Genomic DNA, 23,354 nt, shown 5'->3' on the forward strand with positions numbered 1-23,354 from the left:
TTTGGCTGCGAACTTTGCAACTTAAAATCAGACAAAAACGTAACATTAAATAAGAAAAGCGAAAGACAAAATATATGCATTTATTACAATAATACTTTTTTAGCAAGATTAAACTGACAAAATAGTAAATCAAGTTAAAACTAAGCCGATAACACGAATGGTTTAAAACATATTTCTTATACAGTTTAAAGCGTTTTTCTAATAAAACATTTCAAAATTCATACATTTGTAATATAACTGAATCAGTGTTTATTTTCTAAATTTACTTACTGTACTAAAACGTTCATAATTATCACGTCATAATAGTTATAAAATTTTCTAATTGTTAATTTCTGTTAAACATTGTTAATAAACTTTAGCTTTACTGGTGAGTATATAAAGTTATATACCTCATAAACTGTCGTTTAAACGTATTGTTTTTTATATGGTCAAATAAATATATATGTTTTTTCCCTAGATTTATAAATTCTCTACCGATATTTGCTTTGACTGAACTACAGAATTGAGGATTAAACTAAATTATATTTCGCTTTCTTTTATTTTTGTTGTTCGTTTTAGTTTGTTAGTCCATTATTTCAAAATTAATTTTGTCTTTGGAACTGCATTTTTTCATTATTAATTCGTAATCGTGCGAAACATAATTTGGTATAATTATTCTTTCTGTAGTTCGTTCAAAACAAATATCGGTAGAAAACTTATAGATCTAGAAAAAAAAATTAACAAAAATAACCTATTATCTAAGATCTTTAACAAACATAATATGCAAATCGGTTATTTATGTATGGCGAATTTGGAAAAATTAATCAATTTACAAAATCAAAGGATTTTAAACATAAGTAATTTAATCAAAAATCAGTGTAATTGCGCTGATGGCTGTAAATATGATTTGAAAGGGGGCAATTGCTGTTTGGAGAACATTATTTACAAGGCAACAGTTAACTCTGATCTTGAAAAAAACATATACATCGGCTTATGCTCAACTCAGTTCAGATTCGTTATGCTAAACATAAAAAATCTTTTAAAGGTGATGTATACGAAAATGAGACTGAGCTTTCAAAGTATGTTTGCGGCCTAAAGCCAAAAAACACTGATTTTTAATTAACTTAGGAGTTGATAAAAAGAGCACAGCCAATAGCAGATGGTAATACCCCTGTTTGTAGGCTGTGCTTAAAAGTATCAACAGCCGTTGTGTATGCGTTAAAAAAAGGAAGGTTGTTTAAATAAGAGGAGTGAACTCATATCGTCTTGTAGTCATATGAAAAATGTCCTCTTAAAATGCATTGAATTTTAAAGTATCTTGTGGTCACCTAATTGTTGTTATTGTGAATTTTAGTTGTTTGACTATTGAGATGGAAGAACAATTTTTGTACCGAACTTTTGTAATGTACAATATTCAATTTTTACGTCATACTGTTTTTTGTTTTATTTTTGTATAACTTTTGCATCTATGTTTAACAAAGTGATTTTTATTTTAAATTCAACTTGCTGATGATTAAAGCATTTAGCTTTATGAAACATATGTACTAAAATTTTTAAAATCGTATTTTCCTAATAAATACTTATAAGCCCTTCAAGTGGGCTCTGTAGAAGGTGTTCAAGTTTGAACAATTACCTTATTTTATATAGTTGTATACATTTACAGTACAAAAAAACAACTAAATTTCGTATCGTTTAATAAGTTTCAACGTTAACACGTATCTTCAGAACGAAATAAAGTACATAGTAGAATTTTTAAAGAACCACACAAAATAACAATATGATGTTTCAGATACAATTGAATAATTTTAGTTAGCCTATTTTAAAAATGCACAAGTCAACTTGTTTTTTACTTCGTTTTTTTTTTTGTTTTACTTTATTGTTTTTTTTTGTTATTGATTAGTAGTTTTTGTTCTTTTGAAGTACATGTTTTGATTGTGGAGACAGGGTTGCTGCCTTTCTTTTCTTTTATTAATGGTAAAACTTTTTAGGTTTTTTTTTTTGAATTCGTACTTTTCTAGGCAACATAAATGGAATGTTTTGTTGTTTTTCGGTTTTGTTTTAGTTCTGCAGAGTTTTTCTCATTTTAAAATAAGTTTTTGTTTGCGTCTTTTAAATCTCATACTTAATTCGATAATTCGGTAATGTGTCTTTTTAATTTGTTAGTAAAACTTGCCTTACGGTTGCTACATTTGTTTAAAAATGTGGTACTAGTTGAACCCACGTAAAATTTTGTTATATTGTCTGTTTTTATAGTAGCTCGGTAGATTATATTTTTTGACATGTAGTTATGGTTTTAAGGGCACTTTTCTTTCCTGCAGTTGCAGGTTATTTCTTGTTGTTTGAAGTTTAGGTTGTTTAGTATTTTGTTATTGTGTTTAAGAATTTTTGTTTTGAAATTTTTCATACATCTGTTAGAAATTTTGAGTGTATTGCTGTTTAAAATTTTATGGTATAGGTGGTTTGTGTCAAAGTATTTATTTACCAAGTTTAAGATTTTTTTTGCCTATTTTAGTTGCTACAGTTAAGGAAATAGGTGGGTTGAAATAAATATTTTTTATTTTTCTTTGTTTTCTAGTTGTTTTATTTGCTTTTTGGTATGTTAGATTGAATTTTTAGCTGGCGGATTTTATATATATATATATGTATACAATATAAAGCATTTTGGTAAAAATAAATGCAAAAGTTCTAAAAAATAACAGTATGACGTAAGAATTGGATATTGTACATAACGAAACTTCGGTACAAAAGTTGATCTTCCATCTAACTAATCAAACAACTAAAATTCACAAAAACAATAGTTAAGTTAAGCACAGCTAAGCCTTATAAAAATCAAAACGCAAATATTATGTATATAAATAAATGTTCTAGCCATCCAAAAAATATTATAAAACAAATACCAAATAGAATAAGTCAACGTTTAACAAAAAGATCAAGTAACAAAGAAAATTTTTTGAAGACAAAGAACGATTACAAATTAATAATGATAAAATGCGGCTACAATGATAAACTTAATTTTGAAACAACGGAGCAAAAAAATAAAAAGAACAATAAAAATAAAAAAAGGCAAAATATAATTGGTATAATCCTGCATTCTGTAGTTCAGTTAAAACGAGTATAGGCAAAGAACTTATAATTTAAGTGAAATAACATTTTAATAAAAATAACCCATTATCAAAGATCTTTAACAAACACAATATGCGAATTATTATTGTATGGCGGATTTAAAGAGATTAATTAATAGATTATTTTAGGACAGAACTAAATAAAAAGAATATTTTAACAAAAATTAATTTTGAAATAGTGTAAAACGCAAAAAAAACATTAAACTTAATATTTTCATGTTGGCATTGTACACTTGTTCATTAGCTTTCTACGTTTGAAAATAAAAAAAATAACAGTTAAGCTTAATGTTTATTTAAAGCACTAAAGTCATAGAAACGTCGTTCACTTGAATAGAAAATTAAATATTGTAGAATAAGTATTTCATGACTTTCACAATGTTTCTAAAAGTCCGTAAAATTTTTTTTCAAAAATATATGTATTTGTAAAATTTATATCATAAGTGCTGATTTTAGGTAAACAAATAAATCTTAATCAGCCTGTAATTCTTTTTGTTTTAAATCACTATAGTTGGTAAATTTTGAATAAAGATTTTAATGATTATAACAACTTGTATTTTTGTTCATCAAATATTCTTAAGAAAGTGAAAAAAGTTATCAAACGACATATACTTATAAAGTAAATAAATTTACTTTTTTAAATTAATTTGAGGTTGTCGGTTTTTACAAGTAAACCGCAACAGTTCGAAATTGCAGGAAGACAAATTTGCACACAGAAACAAAATTGCACGAGGGGACAAAATTGCAAGTAGACCATTTTTCACAAAGGGTCAGTTTTCCACGAAATTTAATTTCGCAAGGAGGGTAATTTTTGCACGAGAGTAAAAAAAACAGAAAAGAAGTATTAAAAAAAACAGACGAAAAAAAAAAACAGACGAAAAAAAAAAACAGTCACTGACCGAGGAAAAGGGTTAAGGGTAACAGTGGAAGTAAATATTAAACAAATAATAAAATAAGAAAGTAACCGACTAAGGTAAAGGGTTCGGAGAAAGAGTGATAGTAAAAATAAATGAATTTATAAAAAATAATAATATAATAATATATAAATATACTATAAATGTTTTGTTATTGAATAAATATAATCAATAAATATATTTGCTAATAATAATTTTATTAATAAATTAATTATAATAAATTAATAAATATAATATAAAAAAAATAATAAAAAACTCAACCTGTGCAAAAATGTTTTTGTGCGAAGTGACCCTTCGTGCAATTTTGTCCCCTCGTGAAAATTTCACAGCTTACCACTAAAACAGTATTGAATATTGTTAACAGCAATTTACTTTAATTTATTACAAAATAATTGAATAAAAATAACAAAGTCATAGCACCAAATTCTATTCCTACTTTTACCATAAACTTTTTTGTAAATCTTTTTGAACTTAGTATTATAAACATTAAGTATTAAGTACATTAAGTATTATAAACGTTAAAAGTATATAAAAAGTAAAGAAACTTTTTAAAAACCAAGTTAAATAATTAGTTATATTAAGAACCAAAACAAAACAGCTATACTGTTAAATTTAATTTCTATTACATTAGGCATATAATATACTATTTTTTATAATAATAAAAAACTTGGTTAAAAACAAATAACCAATTATGTTTTTATATTCGATTGTGTTCATCACTGTAAAAAATCTTTATAAACTTTTAACAAACTAAATTTAGGTATGACTCTGTTGCTTTTAAAAGTTTGTCAAAGAATGCTTAACTCGTTTGCAATTTATTTGTTTGTTGGTATAACTTGATAGTTGTCAAACTACAATAACTTTAATTATTACCTAACAATTAATCTAATCAGGAAATTTTTAAAACAAACAAAAACATTTTTATTCAAAGATGCAAAAAAAAAACTATATCAAACACTTATAGTTAGTTTACTTTTTAGACTAAGTTGTAAAACATTTTCTATACATAAATTCAAATAAAATGAATAAATATTATTTAAATAATCGATTTATATTTGTTTTTAGAATTTAGCAACTTGTTAGTTTCAAAAGTCTCTACATTTTAAAAATATATTTTTGAATTATTAAGAAACTACCTACTTTGTAAAAATTTGTTAAAATGAATTGTGTACAAAACTAATTATGTTTATTCTAATTTAACAAAATATACCGAATCAGTCAAAAAATTATTAGCTTCTTTTTTTAGTTTAATTCATTAACTCTAGTTTTTATTGAGAAATGTAACTTTTAAAATTATTTATGTTATTAACAAGTTATACAGTATCCTTTCTTTATTACACTAACACATGTTTTTGTGTGTTAACGGATTAACACACTTCGAACGAGCTCTGTAAAAAAAAAATTAATTAATGAATAAAAGCTAAAGTAGGTATAATAAACAAAGAATACTCTATTACTTGTTCTTACTTTAATTTTTATATTTCATAACAGTCTTTTCACAGAGTTCCGTTTAAGTAAGTTAATACGTTTGCACACAAAAACATGTACTATTGTGATAAAGAAAGGATACTGTATAACTTTTATTATTATTTATTACAGTGAACTTTTTTCGCGAGGATGTTTTGTTCACAAACGAATAAATTTATATTTTCGAATAGTTTTACTTTATTAACACAGTATCAATAGTAACCTTCATTGTTGGATTTAAGTTCTTATGTTTATTATGAATAACATTAACTATTAAAATACTTGTTCTAAACTTGAAATAAAAGTTTAGTTTATAAGTTCTTAAGAAGTATGTGGTAAAAAAATAAAACCAGTAAAACTAGTTTAAAATCTTGTAAAAAATATAATTGATATTTTATACTTGCGTATATTTTGATGTAAAATAAGAGTTTTAGAACGACAAAACAACTTATAAACTTCAACTATTTATCAAGAATTAATAATGTTTCACAGTAACATTAGTATAAATAGTTTTACAACAAATCTCTATTTTTAAGCCTTAATTATTCTTTCTTTAACATTAGATAAAAGTTTAAAAATATATAACTTTACAATGTCAAATAACCTGAACACTTTTCCTTACTTCTTATATACTTCTTTAAATTGTGTCTCCTCTTTTAGAACCATCCTTCGCACATTAATAGAAGTTTTGCATCTAACAGCTTCAGATTCAATTATCGCTGTCGGGAAAAAAAAATTATATCTTTTATTAATGAAAATAGTTTGAAGTTTTTATTTCTATAAATATTTTTTTGTTTAAACATTTGTAAAATTATGAGTAGCAGCATTAATGCAATTATTTTAACTTACAAGATTTATATAGTTTCAAATAAAATTTATAATAAATAGACAAGTATCAATTATACAACAACCTCGATGGTACGTTGTCTAATTCTGAACAATTTCGATAACTTCATACCAACAACTTATTTCGTCTAGTTGTGAGCTTCCTTTCTTCTAGTATTACTATAAAGCAACTTAGTTTTACATAGGTTTATAGTTTGTTGTTAATTAATTTTATTCTCGCTAAAGCTATATTTAACACCTGAAATTATTTGTAAAATTTTTTTAAATAATCTAGCTAGAAAATTATTTAGTTTTAAACAGTTAAACAAAAAATCGAAGGTTATAATGTTAAATAAAATAATCGTTTTAAAATATATATATTTTTTCATATTTATAGTAACATTTTAACAAGCAATTTTTTTTTTAGAAATCAAATAATAGTTTTCTAAACCTAACAACTAATATTTTAAATTGATAAAAAAAATTTAAAAAACGTTTCTTCTTGTATCAACAAATTTTCTAAATTAGTTAAAATTTAAAAATTGTTTTATCAAAAGGTACTATGTACCATATTTAAAAAAAAAACACTAAAATCTATACCTAATACATTTTTAGTTAATACAAACGTACGTTCATAAGTGGTTTTGGTTTTACTTAGTAAGTATTTTTCTTTTTTATTCGGCAATAAGTTTATAAAATTATGCTTATTAATAAAAAAAAGATAACTAATGTAGTTTTAAATATAATTTAGCAACATAATAAAACGTTTAATACAGTCTAATTAGGTTGTAAATGCAACTTTTATATTATAAGCAAAAAACAGTCATTATTATTTGTAAACCTTAACACTGTTTTAAAACTAACTTTTAAGGCTTAAATTAAACTTTATATGTAATTTGTGTTATTGTTTAAAAAATTAAAATTATAGAGTTTTATGGCCTAACTTAAGTCTTAGCAACTGAACTAATATTATGATGTAAAGCTTATTATTTTACATTGAAAAGAAAAAGGTTCCTTACTTTTTTTCAAATAAAATAGTTTAAACCTTTTTATAAGAAATTTGTTTTAATTTTTTTTTTCAAAACTTGTTATAAGATTTTATTTTTCTTATTTAAACTTCTTTATAGTTATTTGTCTTAACTAAAAAATATTGATTAATATCTATTTTAAACTTCAATAATATTTAAGAGTTTACTAAAATACCACTTAATACATTGAATAAGTTATAATTGTTTGTTAACATTTACAAGTATATTAAAATTTAAAATTAACTTATAAAATTTAAAATAAACTGCGAGTAACATATCTAACATAGGTTTATACTTTCATACACAAAATTATAATTTTTTTTTAGTTTTCTTTATGGTTAAGTTGTTTAAAAATGTTTTATTTCAAACAAGTTAAATAAAAAAAGTTAAAGTTTTGCTTGCTGTAAACAAAAAAAATTTTTATTTTATTAAAAATAAATGACACATTTCCTCCAAACTTACCAAATGTTTAAAAAATTGCTATAAAACTTAATTTACAATTCTTAATTAGTTACAGTGTCGAAAAATCGTTTATAAAATTAATATAATTTTATAAACATTTTAATACATTTTAATTTACAATTTTAAAATAGTTACTGTTTTTTCTAAAAAAATTTGATCATGTTATATCGAAGAAAAAACAGATTTTTTTTTTATATAATCAGTTATTATTTAAATTGATACTAGGTCAGAGATAAAAAGAGATAAAGATAAATAATTAATTTACTAATAAAGAAGGTGTTGTTTCTTCTAACATAACTGTTACGAATCTGTTTGTTAGAAGAGATTACTTAATGAAAAACATTAAAGAAAACTAAAGATACCAAAAATCAATTTTTAAAAATTGTAAAAAGCAAAAAACATTAAACTTAATACTCTTAGTGTTAGAATTTTGTCCAATCATTGTGCATATATTTATCAATCTTCTACGTTTGAAAAGAAACAATATAATCGTTAAATTTAATATTTATTTAAGGCGTTAAAGTCATAGAAATGTCGTCGACTTAAATAGAATAGTAAATATTGAACAACAAGATTTTCCTGGTTTTCTCAGTACTGCTAAAATTCCGTATAAAATTATATAAAAAAAAAATTGTGAACATTTGATCAAAAGTACTGATTTTAGGTGCCGAATATATGTTTAGTGTTTAATATCCTGTAATTACTTTTATTTAAAACAACATTTTTGGCATTTTTGAGTATAGATAACAGTGATTGGCACAAATATGGTTTTATTTTCATCGAATGTATTATAAAAAATAAAGAAAAAATCAAACGACATACACTTTGAAATAAAAAGTTTCACTTTTTTTATCATTTTAAGGTTGTTGGTTTTTGAAGTTCAAGTTAAATTCTAAAAAGCAATATATAATTTACAATGATTAAGAAACTAAAAAAGTAAGATATATTATCAATAGAGTTTTATTTTAATTAGTTACAAAATAATAGAATAAAAATAACAAGATCCTTGCAACAAAATTAATAAATATTTTTTGCCATATAATTTTTTTAAATATTGAGCAAAGTAATTAACATTAATTAATAATTTTTTTTTAATTTATAGAAAGTCTATACAAAACAAGTTAAGCAACCAGTTAAATAAACAAGCAAAGTATGTACTATATGTAGACTTAAATTTAACTTTTATTATCTTTAGCATTCAATATTTATAATTTTATACCCTTTTTATCGTATAACAACATTACAAAGTAATTACCTCTCAGGTTTTCTATATTCATTTTTTCTTTATAAATCTTTATAAACTTTACGCAAACTAAATTAAGATATGTATCTGTTGTTGTAAAATTTTTTTTAAAGAATATTTCATCTTGTTCGATTATGATTTATTGGTTGGTGTAACCTGACAATTGTCAAATTAAAATATCGTTAAATATTAGACTAAAAATTTAACTAGTTTTAAAATTTACGACAAAATTTCTAACAAAATAGTTTCTACATACGTACTTTCACATAAATGAATAAATAGTATTTAAATAGTTGATTTATACTTGTTATTAAAATTTAGCAAATAGTTTAATTTCAAAAGTCTATACTGTTCAAAAAAATATTTTTAAAATATTAACAAACTACCAAACTAAACGTTAGAAAAATTTGTCAAAGTGATTGGTGTAAAGTGTACACAGTTAACTAATAATTATAATTACTATATAGTTAACTATTACAATTACTATGTATAAAAACATATACAGACTCAGTTTAAAAATTTTTTAGCTTCTTTTTTGATTTAAATTCATTTTCGTTCGGTTTTTATTGAAAGTTATAAGTTAAATAATAATATTTGTTACCATTCTATATATTATTGTTCTTTACAGTTTGAGTTATAGTTCTTCTGTATATAATTACTTTAGATAAATATAATTAAAATAGTATATTTTTTTTTTCTTAACTAACAGAAACTTTATTTTTCAAGTTTAGTTTTAATGTTTTAAACAACTTTGAAATAATGTTTTACTTTAAATTATACATATTAAACTTGAAGCTTTGTTGTAAACTTTAAAATTAACTAAGAAAAAGTTTCATTAATTATCTGTACAAAGTACCTAATACTATTAGCTCAAAATAATTTATAGATACAACACATATTTTAATGTTAATTATGTTTTTATGTTTGATTTACTGAAATTATATTTGGAAAATATATATTTTATTCTTTAACCAATAAAATAATACACAAACTTAAGCTTAATAAACTTCTTAAAATAATTTCGAACAATAACTCCACTATAATAAGTTGTAGTGCATAACCTTTAAACAACTATAAACTTTTAATTCACTATATTTACTCTGTATTTATTTAAATTACTTAAAAAAATCTGTTAAATGTAATTTTGTAAACTACAAAAACAAGTTATTTACTTTGACATTTACCATAAGATAATCGTGTTAGTTAATTAAAACAGTACTAGACCATAATTACACATGACTAATTTGAAAAAAATAGTTTAAGTTATATCTATTTTTGCATGAAATTTTGTTTAAATAAGTACAAAAATTTAAAAATATAAAACTAAGCAGTAAAACTAAACTTCTATATAGTATAAAATTCAGCTTATAACATCATAATTATAAAAAATAACAAGGCTAAACTAAATTTAACAAACTTTTTAAAAATCTTGACAACATACTGAACGGAATAGAAAAGTTTTAAAAAAAAGTTTTTTTCTAAAACATGCTAAACCATAAAACTTTAGTGTTATACTAAAATAATTCAAACTCAAACAACTTAAACTTGAGCAATTAATTTAACAAAAACTTTTTGTACAACCTAATTCAAAACATAATACATTAAACTGACTGCTTCTATATTCAAACGCGCTTCTACGCCTAAAAAGAAAGCTAAAGAATAAAAGAAGTTAATATTTACTTTATGAAATACAATATTAGAAACGCTTTGTTACAAACTTTACAGCTGGTAATAAGGTTTTTTGTTAAATTATTGTTTGTTTAACTAGTATTAACTTTTAAAATTGTAGGGAAATTGTTTATGTATAGTGTTAAACTGGTGCATTAAAAATCTACAACTAACTTGCAGTTTTTGTTACAGTAAAAATTACAAGAAAAAATAATTATTAATTTTGATAAGTAAAGATATTGAAATTATTTTTAACCCAACAACGATAAAGAACTTGAACAGGTCCACTTTATCAGACATTTTTTTCAAAAAAGTGTTTTCAAAGTTACAAATGCTTATCTATTCAAAATGTCATAGAAAAATATTATATTGCCTAGAAACTTTAATTGAAAACGACTATCATAAGCTTGAGCTGTTATGTTTTGTTTTATTTATTTATTATCTACTTTAAACTTAAAAAAAATTACCTCAGTTTTACATGGAAAAAAACAACTTAATTTAAAAGGTTTTTTGTACATTAATATCTGATTAGTTCATAACTTTGCAAACAAAACCGTTCGTAACTAGCACAAAAAAAGTAACATTTTATTTGTATAAAACTATGTGTTACTTTAGTTTGAAAATAAAATAATAAGTAGTATGAAACACTGATATAGATTACACATTGTGTACTTGTATTTATTGATAAACTCAAACTCCTTATCGCTTTTAATTTAAAGATAGTTTGCACCAGTTAAAAGAATAATTAATAACTCACTAAGGAATACAAAACTATTAAACTCACTAAGTTAAGGGCAAGTAATCTTAACTTTTTACCAAGTTGAAACGCAGTTCTTTTGCACTTTGTCTTTGTTTAAAGCTTGTACATAGCATTGTGTACTTAACCAAGCTCTTACTAGTAGCATACTAACTAATTTTGTAACCCATGAAACGTTTAGTTTAACACCGATGTAATAAAAGAAATGGGTTACAAATGCACCTACAAAATGGGTGAGAAAGTTTTGAACAAACCCTCATCTCATAACATCGCTGTTAAACTAATTTTTCGTGGCTTATAAAATTTATTTGATAGTAGTAATAGATAGGTTAAGTATAAAATGCGTTGTACAAACACTTTATAACCAAATTAAATGTGAAAGAACCGCATTATCTTGTTATACAAGGTGCAACGTTACTTACGCTTAACTTAGTGAGTTAAATAATTTTGTATATTTTATAAGAGTAAGCTGTAAAATCGCTCGCAAAACCATTAGCAAATTTTTCCGAAACCTTTTATCGTCAACTTACAGTTCATTAAAATGGACAAATGTTTATTAAAAACTAAAATTTTAACACATAAATATTTTCTTTCCACTAGCGGGTGTCACGAGTAATACAACAGCAACTAAATTTAATGAAATTTGCTTTTTAATAGGTTTTTCAAAACTATTCAAATATGTTATTTTTCAAAAAACTTATTTATAAAGTTATTTTATTTTATAAAACAAAGTAACTAAATCGTCAGTAAGGAATAGTTTATTACGTCACAAAATATTTTTACTGTTTACTCAGGGTCGGCAGCGTTTTGTAACTCACTACTATTTTTGTTAGAAAACGTTTCTCTCAAAATGTAAATTTTCGGAAAAAGGTTTTTAGACCCACAGTTATCAAAAATAATTGTATTAAACACTAGAAAAATACTAAACTATAATTATATCAAAATAAGCAAAACACTTATAAAATACATTTATTTAATTAAGGTGCTCATTGAAGTTTTTTAATACAATATCTTTTTTTTTTTATAATTAAAAAAAAAACTACTTTTTAAATAGAAAGTACCTCTTGGGTTTTGATTTTGGCTTTGAGGGCCGCATTTAGCCTGTCCCTATGTTTATTGATTTAAAGTATCTTAGTTTTAAATAAAAAATTCTTATTTATTACGACTAAAATTTGATTGGTATTTAATCAAATAATTACAAGTAGATTTAAGTCGTACGTCGATACAAAAGTATTTTTTATACAATTTAAGCAAACCAATAAGTGTACTAATGGCTTTTTGGTTTATTAAGTATACAACAACAAAAAAACTTATTGAACAAAGCAATACAATGTTTTATTAAAATTTTGGTTGTAGATATTTTTTATTTCATTTATAAAACTGAAGTTCTTATTATATTCAAAACTATAAAAACAAAACAACCTAATTAAGTTGAATATATAACTAAATTTCAATATTTATTTTTATATTTTCTTAAGTTAAATTTTATCAATGAGTATTAATTTATATCGAAATAAAAATTAGATCTGTCAAATATAAAATTCAGTTTCTGTTATAAAAATCTTTACGACTAAACCGTACAAAAACAAAGAATATGCAAAAGTTTAAATACTAACACTTCAAAAACACTTTTTATTTAAATCAAACAATAACAGGTTGAAACACCATGATTACTTAGTTTATATTGATTACAAAACATACACAATTATTTTTAGTTTTTTAATACCAAAAAATGTTAAAAGTATACAATAAAGAACCATTAAGGAAAATCTTTTTTTTTTGATTTTTGTTGGAAGAATAGAAATTGTGTATATATATTTTTTTTCTCTCAAAAGATTATGCATTTCATGAAACATAGTTTTTGATAAACATTTAAGTTATTAAGATGTTTTTCGTAATAAGTGTAAACAAACAACAAAACAGCTCATAAACATTAAACTAATAAAAATAAAAGTTTGAAAAAAAACACGTAATAACAGAAGCAATTTTAAGCTAAAAAATTTGAATAAAAGCTTTATAATTAGCTGTAACATTCAGAAAAAGTAATTAAATAAACATTGAACTATACTAAAAACTTATTATGTAGTTTTCAAAACTTTATAAAAATAATGACTTTATTAGTTAAAAAAAACTGGAAATTACAAAATTGATTGTTTATATTACATATACTCTTGTTTGGTTGTTGAACTATTCTCATGATGTAACACTTAAGTCATCTGATGATATTTGATAGTGATCTTCTAGTATTGTGATGTAATCACTGTTGAAAATTTTTGAGTTAGTTATAAAAAACTGTTGATTTTAAAAAAATGGTAAGTTGTATACGTGATTTAATTGCTTCAGTGGTTTTATTGTTTAAAACAAAAGTAGGACAATATAAAGCCTGTTTAACAATTTAATTTTAGAAATAAACTAAGATGCAGTTAAGTTACATATGTGCAAACACAATTAAAAACTTTAATCGAATAATTATAATAAAATGATACTAACAACTAATGCACAGTACTAACAATTTATAAGTAAGCAATTTTATATTTGCAAATAAAAAAAAAAGAATAACAACGCTCAACAACTACGTAGCTTTCAAATTATACATTAAAATACTTTTTACAAACCGAAATGATAGAAGATAAAGTGTATTAATGCAATTACTTATCAATAAGACAAAAAAGTTTTTAAAACAAAATAAACTTGACTTAGATCAAAAAACTAACCGATTAGTAAACACTGGTGGTTGTCCTCTTTTTAACTTTGCTACAAGTAAGGTTCGATGACCATAACCCCTATCTCCTATTTCGATTTCAACTTCCTGTTATGAGAATTAAAAACTTGTTACATTTGAAAATTATTTTAAACAATTAATATCACAAATTACAACATTATACAAACTTGAGTTAAAAAATAATTAAATTTAAAATTAACATCATCAGAAGCGATGTTGTTTGTTTGGAAGTTTGAAATTTTCTCATCAAATTTTCTACAAACTCTTAGTTTTGTTTCATTGTTACCATGCGACCAAATTATAATCTTTTCAATTTTAATTTCATTGATGGAGTTGATTAACAATGAAACAAATTCTTCATCGTAATTTTGATTATGATACAAAAGAAACGATTCCACCTTTTTAATTATTTTTAACTTTATTTTGATAAAACTTTCAAGTTCATGTTATGCATTTACTAATATTTTTAGCTAGATACAAAATAAAATGTTGTAAATATCATATTTATTCTTGTTACTTTAATTGACACGAAACCAAATCTTAATAAATGTAATTTGCCGAAACCAAAAATATAGATAAATAAATGTCTCAAAACTGTTATTCGATATTTGTTTATTACATGAAAACAACCTGAAGAACAAAATAAACTTCAGTAACATGGAAATATCTAAACAATATTATAAAAAAAAATAACAGTTCAAATTTTTTTTAACTAATATTAAAACAAACTTTGATATGTGATGTTGATAAAACTCTTATCATCCTCTTTAGACTATTTGTATTTAAATAAATTAATTTCAACTTTTTTATTTGAGTTACAAAGTTTCTTATAAATAATTCATCGGTTGTAACTTGTGTGTTGTCGGTTTTAATAAAAAACGGTGACGTCTTAAAATTGACTTCAGTTCGTTTATTATGTTGTGATCACAAATTTCATTGTAATCGTTTCTGATTACTTCTGAATGCTTGACTACTGTTGTAATTTTTTGTTGTTGGTTTGTTCTAAGTAAATTTATGTTTTATTTAGTATAATTAACAAAATTTGTGTTATTTCAATTAAAATGAAATTACTAGTTTTTTAATTTAAACAGAATGCTTAACAACGTTAGTTTTATGTTTTTTTTAGTAAATTACGAGTTTTAATTTCAGATAACGCTTCTTAAACAAATAGCGATATAATTTCAACAAAATGCTTTATATACTAGTACGATAACATTATGTATAAAAACAAATGGTAAGATATTTTCATATAATAAATTTAATAAATAAAATTTAAACATGTAGGAATAAGTTTAAACTAGTCAAATAATTTTATTAATTAGCATCAATTTTATTGTACATTCTACAAATTACGAGCTATGGATAAATTAAATTTCTTTTAAACGTATTAGTTTAATAAGTTACTGTCAGATTAATTTTAAACTAATTTACTAACTATGCATTGACAAGTTATGTCTATGACAACTGATAATATGTTCTGCTGACTTTTCAATAAATTTCACTTTCTTTCTTATCAGTTCATCATTATCTAAAACAATTATTTTGGTATTGAAAATTAAGTAAAAATTTAAATAAATAAAGTAGCACATTTTACTATGTGTATTGAAAACTTTAGTCTGATTAAATACACCACATAAACTTAAATGTAACCCTCAGAATTAAACAAATTTAAGAAAACAAGGAAAAACTAACCAAATACTAGAATATTCAATAATGAAACTGTGAACATACGCACAGTTCCAAAATCATATTCATCTTCTCTAATTGGAACGCCATATTCATCAAGTTCAGGAAAAATTTGTTGTAAAAAGCCACAAAAGTTGTTGAAGTCTAGTTTCAACCATGCGTGTCGGCTTGTTAAATATTCCTGTTTAAAATGTGATTTTGGTCGTAAACAGTGTTTAGAAATAAATAAAAAGCTTATTCAGTTTTCCGATTCTACTAACTTTTTTTTTAACTTTAAATTAAACCCATAACATTTTATTTATATTTCATTTATATATTACTTATATCATTAAGTTCGGTTTGAGTTGTACCGATGGTGTGGGAACTCTTAAAAATAATCTATTTAAAACGGGAATCATAAGTAATAAATGCTTTATGATTTTAGGGCGTGGGAATATTTTGTAAAAATAATGCATTTTGATAAGCTTTCCGACAATAAAATTATTTGTATGAGAGAACTAATGCGTTTTTTAATGCATATATAAGCAGTTTCGGCAGAGCATTCGGCAGTTATTAGTGTGCTTTAAATTAAGATGCATTTTAAACACGTTAGATTTAAGAACTAATGTTTTCATGTGTGTTTAACTTTAGTTCTCGTATAGAGTGATGTAATTGTATCTTTGTGTTGTTTAGTTTATGTAAATAAAATATAAGTGTTGTTTTAATTGTTGTACTAATCTACTTTACTAATCCCTAACACCATGATAACATCTGTGTAACGGGATAGAGTAACTCTTTTTAATGTTTTTAGACAAAAAAAAAAGTTAACATTTTCAAAAAGTTTAGTTCTATTTAATAACCTAACAAATAACTTTTATTATACCTACTTATATATTTTATAAAATACCTAAATAGAAATTTAACAACAGAAATTTCAAACTATAAAAAAAAATAGTTTTTTTGAACATCCCTATTAACTGAAAGTTTATGAAATGACGACTATTTATAACAGGTTTAACTTTTTTAATTGTTAATGTATCTTTTCCAACTACTTTTAAATCTTTATCGACATAAAATTTAGAATTTTACTATCTAATTTCTAGCTATCACCACTTTTTTTTTGAGGAAAACACACAAAAACCTAGTGATAAAACCAGTTTATTTTATAAAAAACTGCAGAAATTTTTGAGTTTTATACTAATTCGAATTAAAAAACATTTAGTAAAATATTATTTACTGTTATCAAAAGTTATTTTAAAAATGTTTCTTTTGCTTTATAAAAAAATTATTACTATTAGAGGTTTTAACTGTTTCTAATTGAACTTTTAAATTCTTTTATGCTATATTTAAGAAGTATTTTAGTTAGTTTATTAATTGTTGTTTAATTTTGTAAATTAAAACTTAAAACTCAATGTAAATTAGCACAAAAGCTTTTTAGTTGTAATGCTTAATAGTATTTATATGAAAACGTAAGTGAAATATCTGCTTAATATAGTTTCAATATTAATCGAAAAAAAAAGTTTTCTAAAGTTTAGTAAAAACTAAATGTTTTGTTTTTAACTTTGATTATGTTTCTTAAACATTAAAGTTCCTAATCAATACTAAACCAAAGGAAAATATGTAGCTGGTATACATTGTAACATAAAAAAATTTGAAATGTAAGATTGAATAATATATACCACATTTAATAATTCGTACAAAATATAAGTATGTACAGTATAGAGTAGGAAAAACAAAGTATAAAGTATAGAGTACTTTTTTTTTGTTTATGAGTGTATACGAGCTTATGTTTTTATTTGCTTTGGTATTGTTTAGGAATGTTAATGTTTAAGAAAGAAAATCAAAGTTAAAAACTAAAAATAAACATTATTATTAATTTTGTTATTTAGTTTTTGACATTGAATTTGTTACGTGTTTTTAATTAGTTATCTGAACTTTACAGTAAAAGTGCGTAACTAAACTAGAAACCGTAACTAAACGAGAAGTAGCAAATATACCTACTATACTGCCCGTGTTCTTTTAACGCGTTTTCTTAAGTAAAATAACATAAGTTTCCCATTTTTTATCGTTTATAAAAATAGTTTTCATTTAAATTGTATATACAAGTGAAAAGTGTTTCTAATAAAAATTGGTTATACGTATAAAATAGAAATTTATTAAAAAATAAATTAACTTTACTTCTATTTATAACCTCACAAAAAACTTTTGTTTTATCTAATTATATTTTTTATAAAATACCTGGATATAAATGAAACAATTAAAATTTCGAAAAACAAAAAAGTTTTTTTTCAAACATCTTTGTTAGATGAAACTTGATCAATTAACCGACATTTGTAACTATTTTGTAACAAATACCGTTTGCAACTACTTTTGAAACATTATACGCATTAAATTTAGAATTTTTCAAACTAATTTTCAGCTATCACTAATTTTTTTTAGGAAAACACAGAAAAATCGTAGCAATAAACTGAGTAGTAAAGTGGCTCTGGTAGGCCATGAGGTCATAACTTGAAACCTACACTAGATACTCCGGATTTAATGGTGAAAAGCAAAAAAAAAAGTCTTCAGCATTTTTAATGGTGGTTTTGAAACTTATACTAGATATTGTAGAAAAATTTTGGAAAATTAGGGAGCCACAAGCCGTTAAAAGGGAAACAACAAGACCATAATTTGAAACTTACTTTGGAAATGATTGAATTGATGATGAAGAGCAATAAATAATGTTCTTAGACGTTTTAGAAATGGTAGTTTTTTGAGAAACCTTGTTTGACGGGGCAATAGCTTTTTTAACTTCTTTAAAGGGGGCCTTTTAAAAATAGGTTTGGGAAACCTTCGTCTAAACCAATATATAGCTAAATTAACACTTAAACTTTTATGAAAAAAAATCAATAAAGGCTCATGTGACCATGAGGTCATAATTTGAAACCTACATTAGATATTCCGGATTTAATGGTGAAGATCAAAATAAAAAGGTCTTTAGCGTTTTTAATTGTGGTTTTGAAACTTATACTAGATATTATGGAAAAAAATAGGAAAATTAGGGAGCAACAAGATGTTAAAGGGGAAACAACAAGGCCATAATTTGAAACTTACTTTAGAAATGGCTGAATTGATGATGTAGAGCAATAAAAAATGCTCTCAGGCGTTTGAGAAATGGTAGTTTTTTGAGAAACCTTGTTTGGCGGGGCAATAGCTTTTTTAACTTCTTTAAAGAAGGCCTTTTAAAAATAGGTTTGGAAAACCTTCGTCTAAACCAATATATAGCTAAATTAGCACTTAAACTTATATGAAAAAAAGTAATAAAGTGTTAACTCAGTACATAAAACAAATTTACGATACTAAGATTTTTCAAGTTGTTTTTTGTAGTTTTGGAAAAATCCAAAATACATAACTAAACAAGAATGCGTAGATTTGTGAAATGTAACTGTAATGTTAAAACGTATGAAAACTAGTAAGTTTGTATATAAATTAAATAATATATTTTTATTACAATCAAAAACATAATCAGTGTTTAGGCTTTAAGTATAATCTTGTTTCTATCCGTATTTCAATTTATTAAGCCATAGCTTTACTACTTATACCTACAGATTTTTACAGTGGATTAAAAATAAATTTATGTTTTTAAAAGTGTTAGACAAAATATAAACAAAATAAAAGCAAGTATATATAAAATTAGCGAAGTTGAAAATTTAAAATCATACTAATCATAAAAACTACTATAGCTTTTATCACTTTTTAAAACTTTAGCGAAGATAAATACTTAAACAAAACTAGAGTAACCTGTATACTTTGGTGAGCGAAATAGAACAGACTTGGTCCAACCAAGGCTGAGTTTGAATCTCCATGAAGTCCAATTGCGAGATCCTGGATTTCATTGGGATCAATTCTCAAACTCGACAGATCATTTTGATCAATGACAACCGATCCTTCCATAGTCTTTTTGTAAGCAAGTTCCATGATCTTACTCATGACGTTTGTGTCTTCAATCTCTCCGGCATTGTGAGCACAATCCTGAAGCCTTCTAAGAAGCTCATCAAAAAGACTTGCAGTTGACCTTATTGTTTTCCAAATTTCATCAAGACCAGATAAATTGACAAGCATAGCAAATAGCCGTAGAAAAAGTGGACAGTAAATAAGTTGTTGGACTCTCGGAGACTTTTCTTCAAGTTTTGAAATTATTTGCTCAACATCTCCTGTTTGGACGTAAAAAGACATCAGAACCTTCATATTAGATTCAGATAAATCGTCAAGATACAATACGGAATCGGGCTGGATTAATTTACTAAAGTTTAAAACAGAATGGGGTCTTGAAGTTAATATAAGTCTCACGCCAGGTAATATTTTTCGTGAAAGAATAAGGAATAGAAGTTGTGAAGGTAGATACTCTTTATGCACGTTTACTCTTGAAGACTTTTTTATGCAAGTTATCTCAAACCTTGCCTGGTCCAATCCGTCCAACACAAGAGTTACTTTGTGTTGATTGGATAATAACCAGGCAAGTGCTTCATCAGCTTTATTTTCACTAAAACTATGATCACTTAAAAAATACCTTAATCCTAAACTTATCAAGAAGTACTTAAGATCAATCGGCTGTCGGGGATCAACAACCATAAGAGGAATGAATAAAGCGTATAGATTGCAAGTAAATGTGGAAAGAACACAACGTTTGCTTAGGGTGGTTTTTCCTGCACCAGCTGGGCCAATGATCAAGATATATGGGTTTGGTTTGGTTCTACGCCGTTTACTGTAACCAGATTCGGAATCACTAAATTCATAATCGCTGTATTTAGAATCATCTGATTCAGAGTCATTTGGTTCATAATCATTTAGTTCAGAATCATTTGGTTTAGAAACATTTGTTTCAGACTCATTTGGCTAAGAATCATTGGAATCGGAATCGCTCAGCTCAGTCCGCTGTTGATTTAGATTTCCTCTCAACCTACGTTTTTAATTCGACATTTACTATGTAACTTTGATTTTAAAAGCTTAATAGTTATTTAAAAATAAGTTTTATTAGAGAAAGGAAATATAATTATAGATTATTAACTTTTTTTCATAAAAGCTATTTCTAAAATAACTTGAATAGTTTTAGCATAAGAGCTTACTAAATAAACTTCAGTTTAACAGAAATAAACTCAGAATAGATTAAAAAATCGATGAATAAACTAGCTAAATCTAAATAATACAGTTTTTAGTAAAATTATTAAAACACAGATTTTCTATGTCATATACAATTTTGTACAAAATTCTTCAGTATGGAAACTTGTCGCAACTTTACGTTTAGTCTAACTAGGAATCTATTACAAACCAAAAGACAAAAATTTAGTAACCATTTTAATCCTACTGGTTTATCTAAATTAGGTTTCTATGCTCATCTTAACTTAAAACTTAAATAGACACTTTTTTACAGAAACTTTTTTTTTTCTTTCTATAACTGAGCTTAATTTGATCGTGTTACAAAATTTAAGATTTTAAGAACCAGTTAAAACTAACCCGACAACGTCATCAAAATAAACTACAGGAGCATATTTATAAGCCCTTCTTTGTTCATCAAGAACTCGATACCTTCCATCAGTAAATGCTGTATTCCTTCTAAAGTGATCAATACTCACTTTCAACACAGGGTGGACCACTGGCACGTTTCGATTCATCTCTTCAGTGTCTTTTATTCCCATCGGGTCAGCGAGAATTCCACATTTCTTCAAAAGTACTTCTTTGATTTTGTAAATAAGGCATTGCTCTGTAACTTATTTAGTTGACTTCTTAGTACTCTTTTGGTAGGTAAATAAAAAAAGCTTTAGTATTTAATTCAAAGCAAAAATATTATCTTTTTGTAGTTAAATGTTATAAAACTAATTTTAAATAATTTTATTTGAAAAACCATAAAATAATGTTATGATCAAAAAAGCTGTTGAACTTTAAAAACATTGCTACTAATAGACTATTTAAATTTTCAATATTTATTTTGAAACAAAGTAACTTTTGTTCAAAGATTATAGAACCTTATTGAAACATACTTTTCTAAAATTGAAATAACTTTGTTAAAATATCCAAAAAGTTTATTTTTACCGTAAAGTCCATCTTTTTCATGATAGGTTGAAACATCATTAGGGCCTGTAATAGAACTTTTATCATATAGTAGAACCAGTGTTTTTATTAATTTTTCAAGTTAAAATGTCCCTTCAGAAGTTATAAAAAACTTGCAAAACCATTATCTATTAATGTTACTTTACTTATCTATTTTAAAACAAGTAAACTTCAATTTCTATGAAACGTCATACAAGTAACTTATCCTGAACTTATTTTTTTTAAATTTTGATTTCTTATGAAAAAAACTTGAAATTGTACTTTATGCCTTAAATTATATAAAAATTTGGTTACATGTAATAATGCAGAATATATTAACTTACCAGGTCTAACAGCATCAGCAATTTCTTTTAAATTGTTTTCTTCTAAAGAATTCAGAAGTGCTTCACTCCATCCAGGTAACAAATGACCACATGCTCCATTATGAAGAATCAGTTCCACCATCTTGTAAATACTCCCTTCGTTTTGAAGACGCTCAATTTCTACCTAGTACAAAAATATTGACTTACAAGCTAAACTGTTTGTAAAAAAGTATAGAAGAGTTTACGCACTTTTCTTCTTTTCCGGGGACTACCCTCATTATCAACTTCTCTTGTTTCTTCCTGAAGATTTAAAAATAAGCTAACGTGTTAACTGATTGAATATAAAGTTAATGCAAACTTGCAATTCTTCTTTGAAAAACTCTTTCAACCCTGTAAAAACTTCTGGTATCTCAATATTCTTCAGTTTTTGTGACAAGCTTGGATCGTTTGATACTTTGAACACAAAGATTTTGTCTTGTAAATCATCAGAAATTGTTGATTGCCTCATTTGGTTCTCCATTTTAGTATTAATGTTTTAAATTTATATTAAAATATAATACACTTCCTGTTTAGAAAATTGTTTGATAATTTAAGTTACTTTTATCTGAGTAGAAAAGCTCGAAAAAACCAAAAAAATCTAACATTAAGTAAAAAAAATTGATAAAATAAAGTAAAATTAATTAATATTGATAGTCATGGAACCTCTTATATTGTACAAATTATATTAGAAATGCCAGATAGTACCGCATGACCATCCAAAATTTAATAAAATTAAAAAAAAAATTATTACTACTCTCCAGATATACATAATAGTATAAAACTAATTGATCTATAAAACTTAATTTAGTACAGCTGTATTGAAGTATTAGTTAGTGGTTATATTTAAGCGAGTTTTCTGCGGTTCTAGTTTAGTTTTTTATCTATGATGACGACAGTCGTAGTGCGAAAAATAGCAGAAACACTATACTATAGAAATCGGAAAAATCGGGCTTGTCCAACACTTTATTTTAAACTAATTTTTAGTAAAACTATCTACTTTTGTCATTACTTGTATGTACAGTTAAAGTTAATATGTAATTTTATAACAAAAGTTTTTCTAATTTACAAAAGTTTAGT

General features: G+C 24.4%; 2 protein-coding genes across 2 annotated transcripts; both read right to left on the reverse strand.

Annotated features, from left to right (window-relative positions):
* Nucleotides 1-13,392: 13,392 nt before the first annotated feature.
* LOC145837081 (uncharacterized) lies at nt 13,393-15,963 on the reverse strand. Its single transcript, XM_082944854.1, has 6 exons — nt 15,877-15,963; nt 15,620-15,712; nt 14,914-15,157; nt 14,385-14,582; nt 14,177-14,271; nt 13,393-13,722 (listed from the first exon to the last, which is right to left on the reverse strand). The coding sequence occupies exons 3-6, from the start codon at nt 14,944-14,946 to the stop codon at nt 13,656-13,658; spliced, it is 393 nt and encodes a 130-aa protein (XP_082800980.1). The 5' UTR covers nt 14,947-15,157; nt 15,620-15,712; nt 15,877-15,963; the 3' UTR covers nt 13,393-13,655.
* A 4,625-nt stretch (nt 15,964-20,588) lies between these two features.
* LOC145837084 (uncharacterized) lies at nt 20,589-22,790 on the reverse strand. Its single transcript, XM_082944857.1, has 6 exons — nt 22,597-22,790; nt 22,488-22,538; nt 22,260-22,422; nt 21,919-21,963; nt 21,343-21,589; nt 20,589-20,788 (listed from the first exon to the last, which is right to left on the reverse strand). The coding sequence occupies exons 1-6, from the start codon at nt 22,756-22,758 to the stop codon at nt 20,725-20,727; spliced, it is 732 nt and encodes a 243-aa protein (XP_082800983.1). The 5' UTR covers nt 22,759-22,790; the 3' UTR covers nt 20,589-20,724.
* Between the last annotated feature and the right edge of the window lie 564 nt (nt 22,791-23,354).

This window comes from Thalia democratica, chromosome 5, assembly GCF_965202585.1.
Source record: "Thalia democratica chromosome 5, ktThaDemo2.hap1.1, whole genome shotgun sequence".
Lineage (NCBI taxonomy): Eukaryota > Metazoa > Chordata > Thaliacea > Salpida > Salpidae > Thalia > Thalia democratica.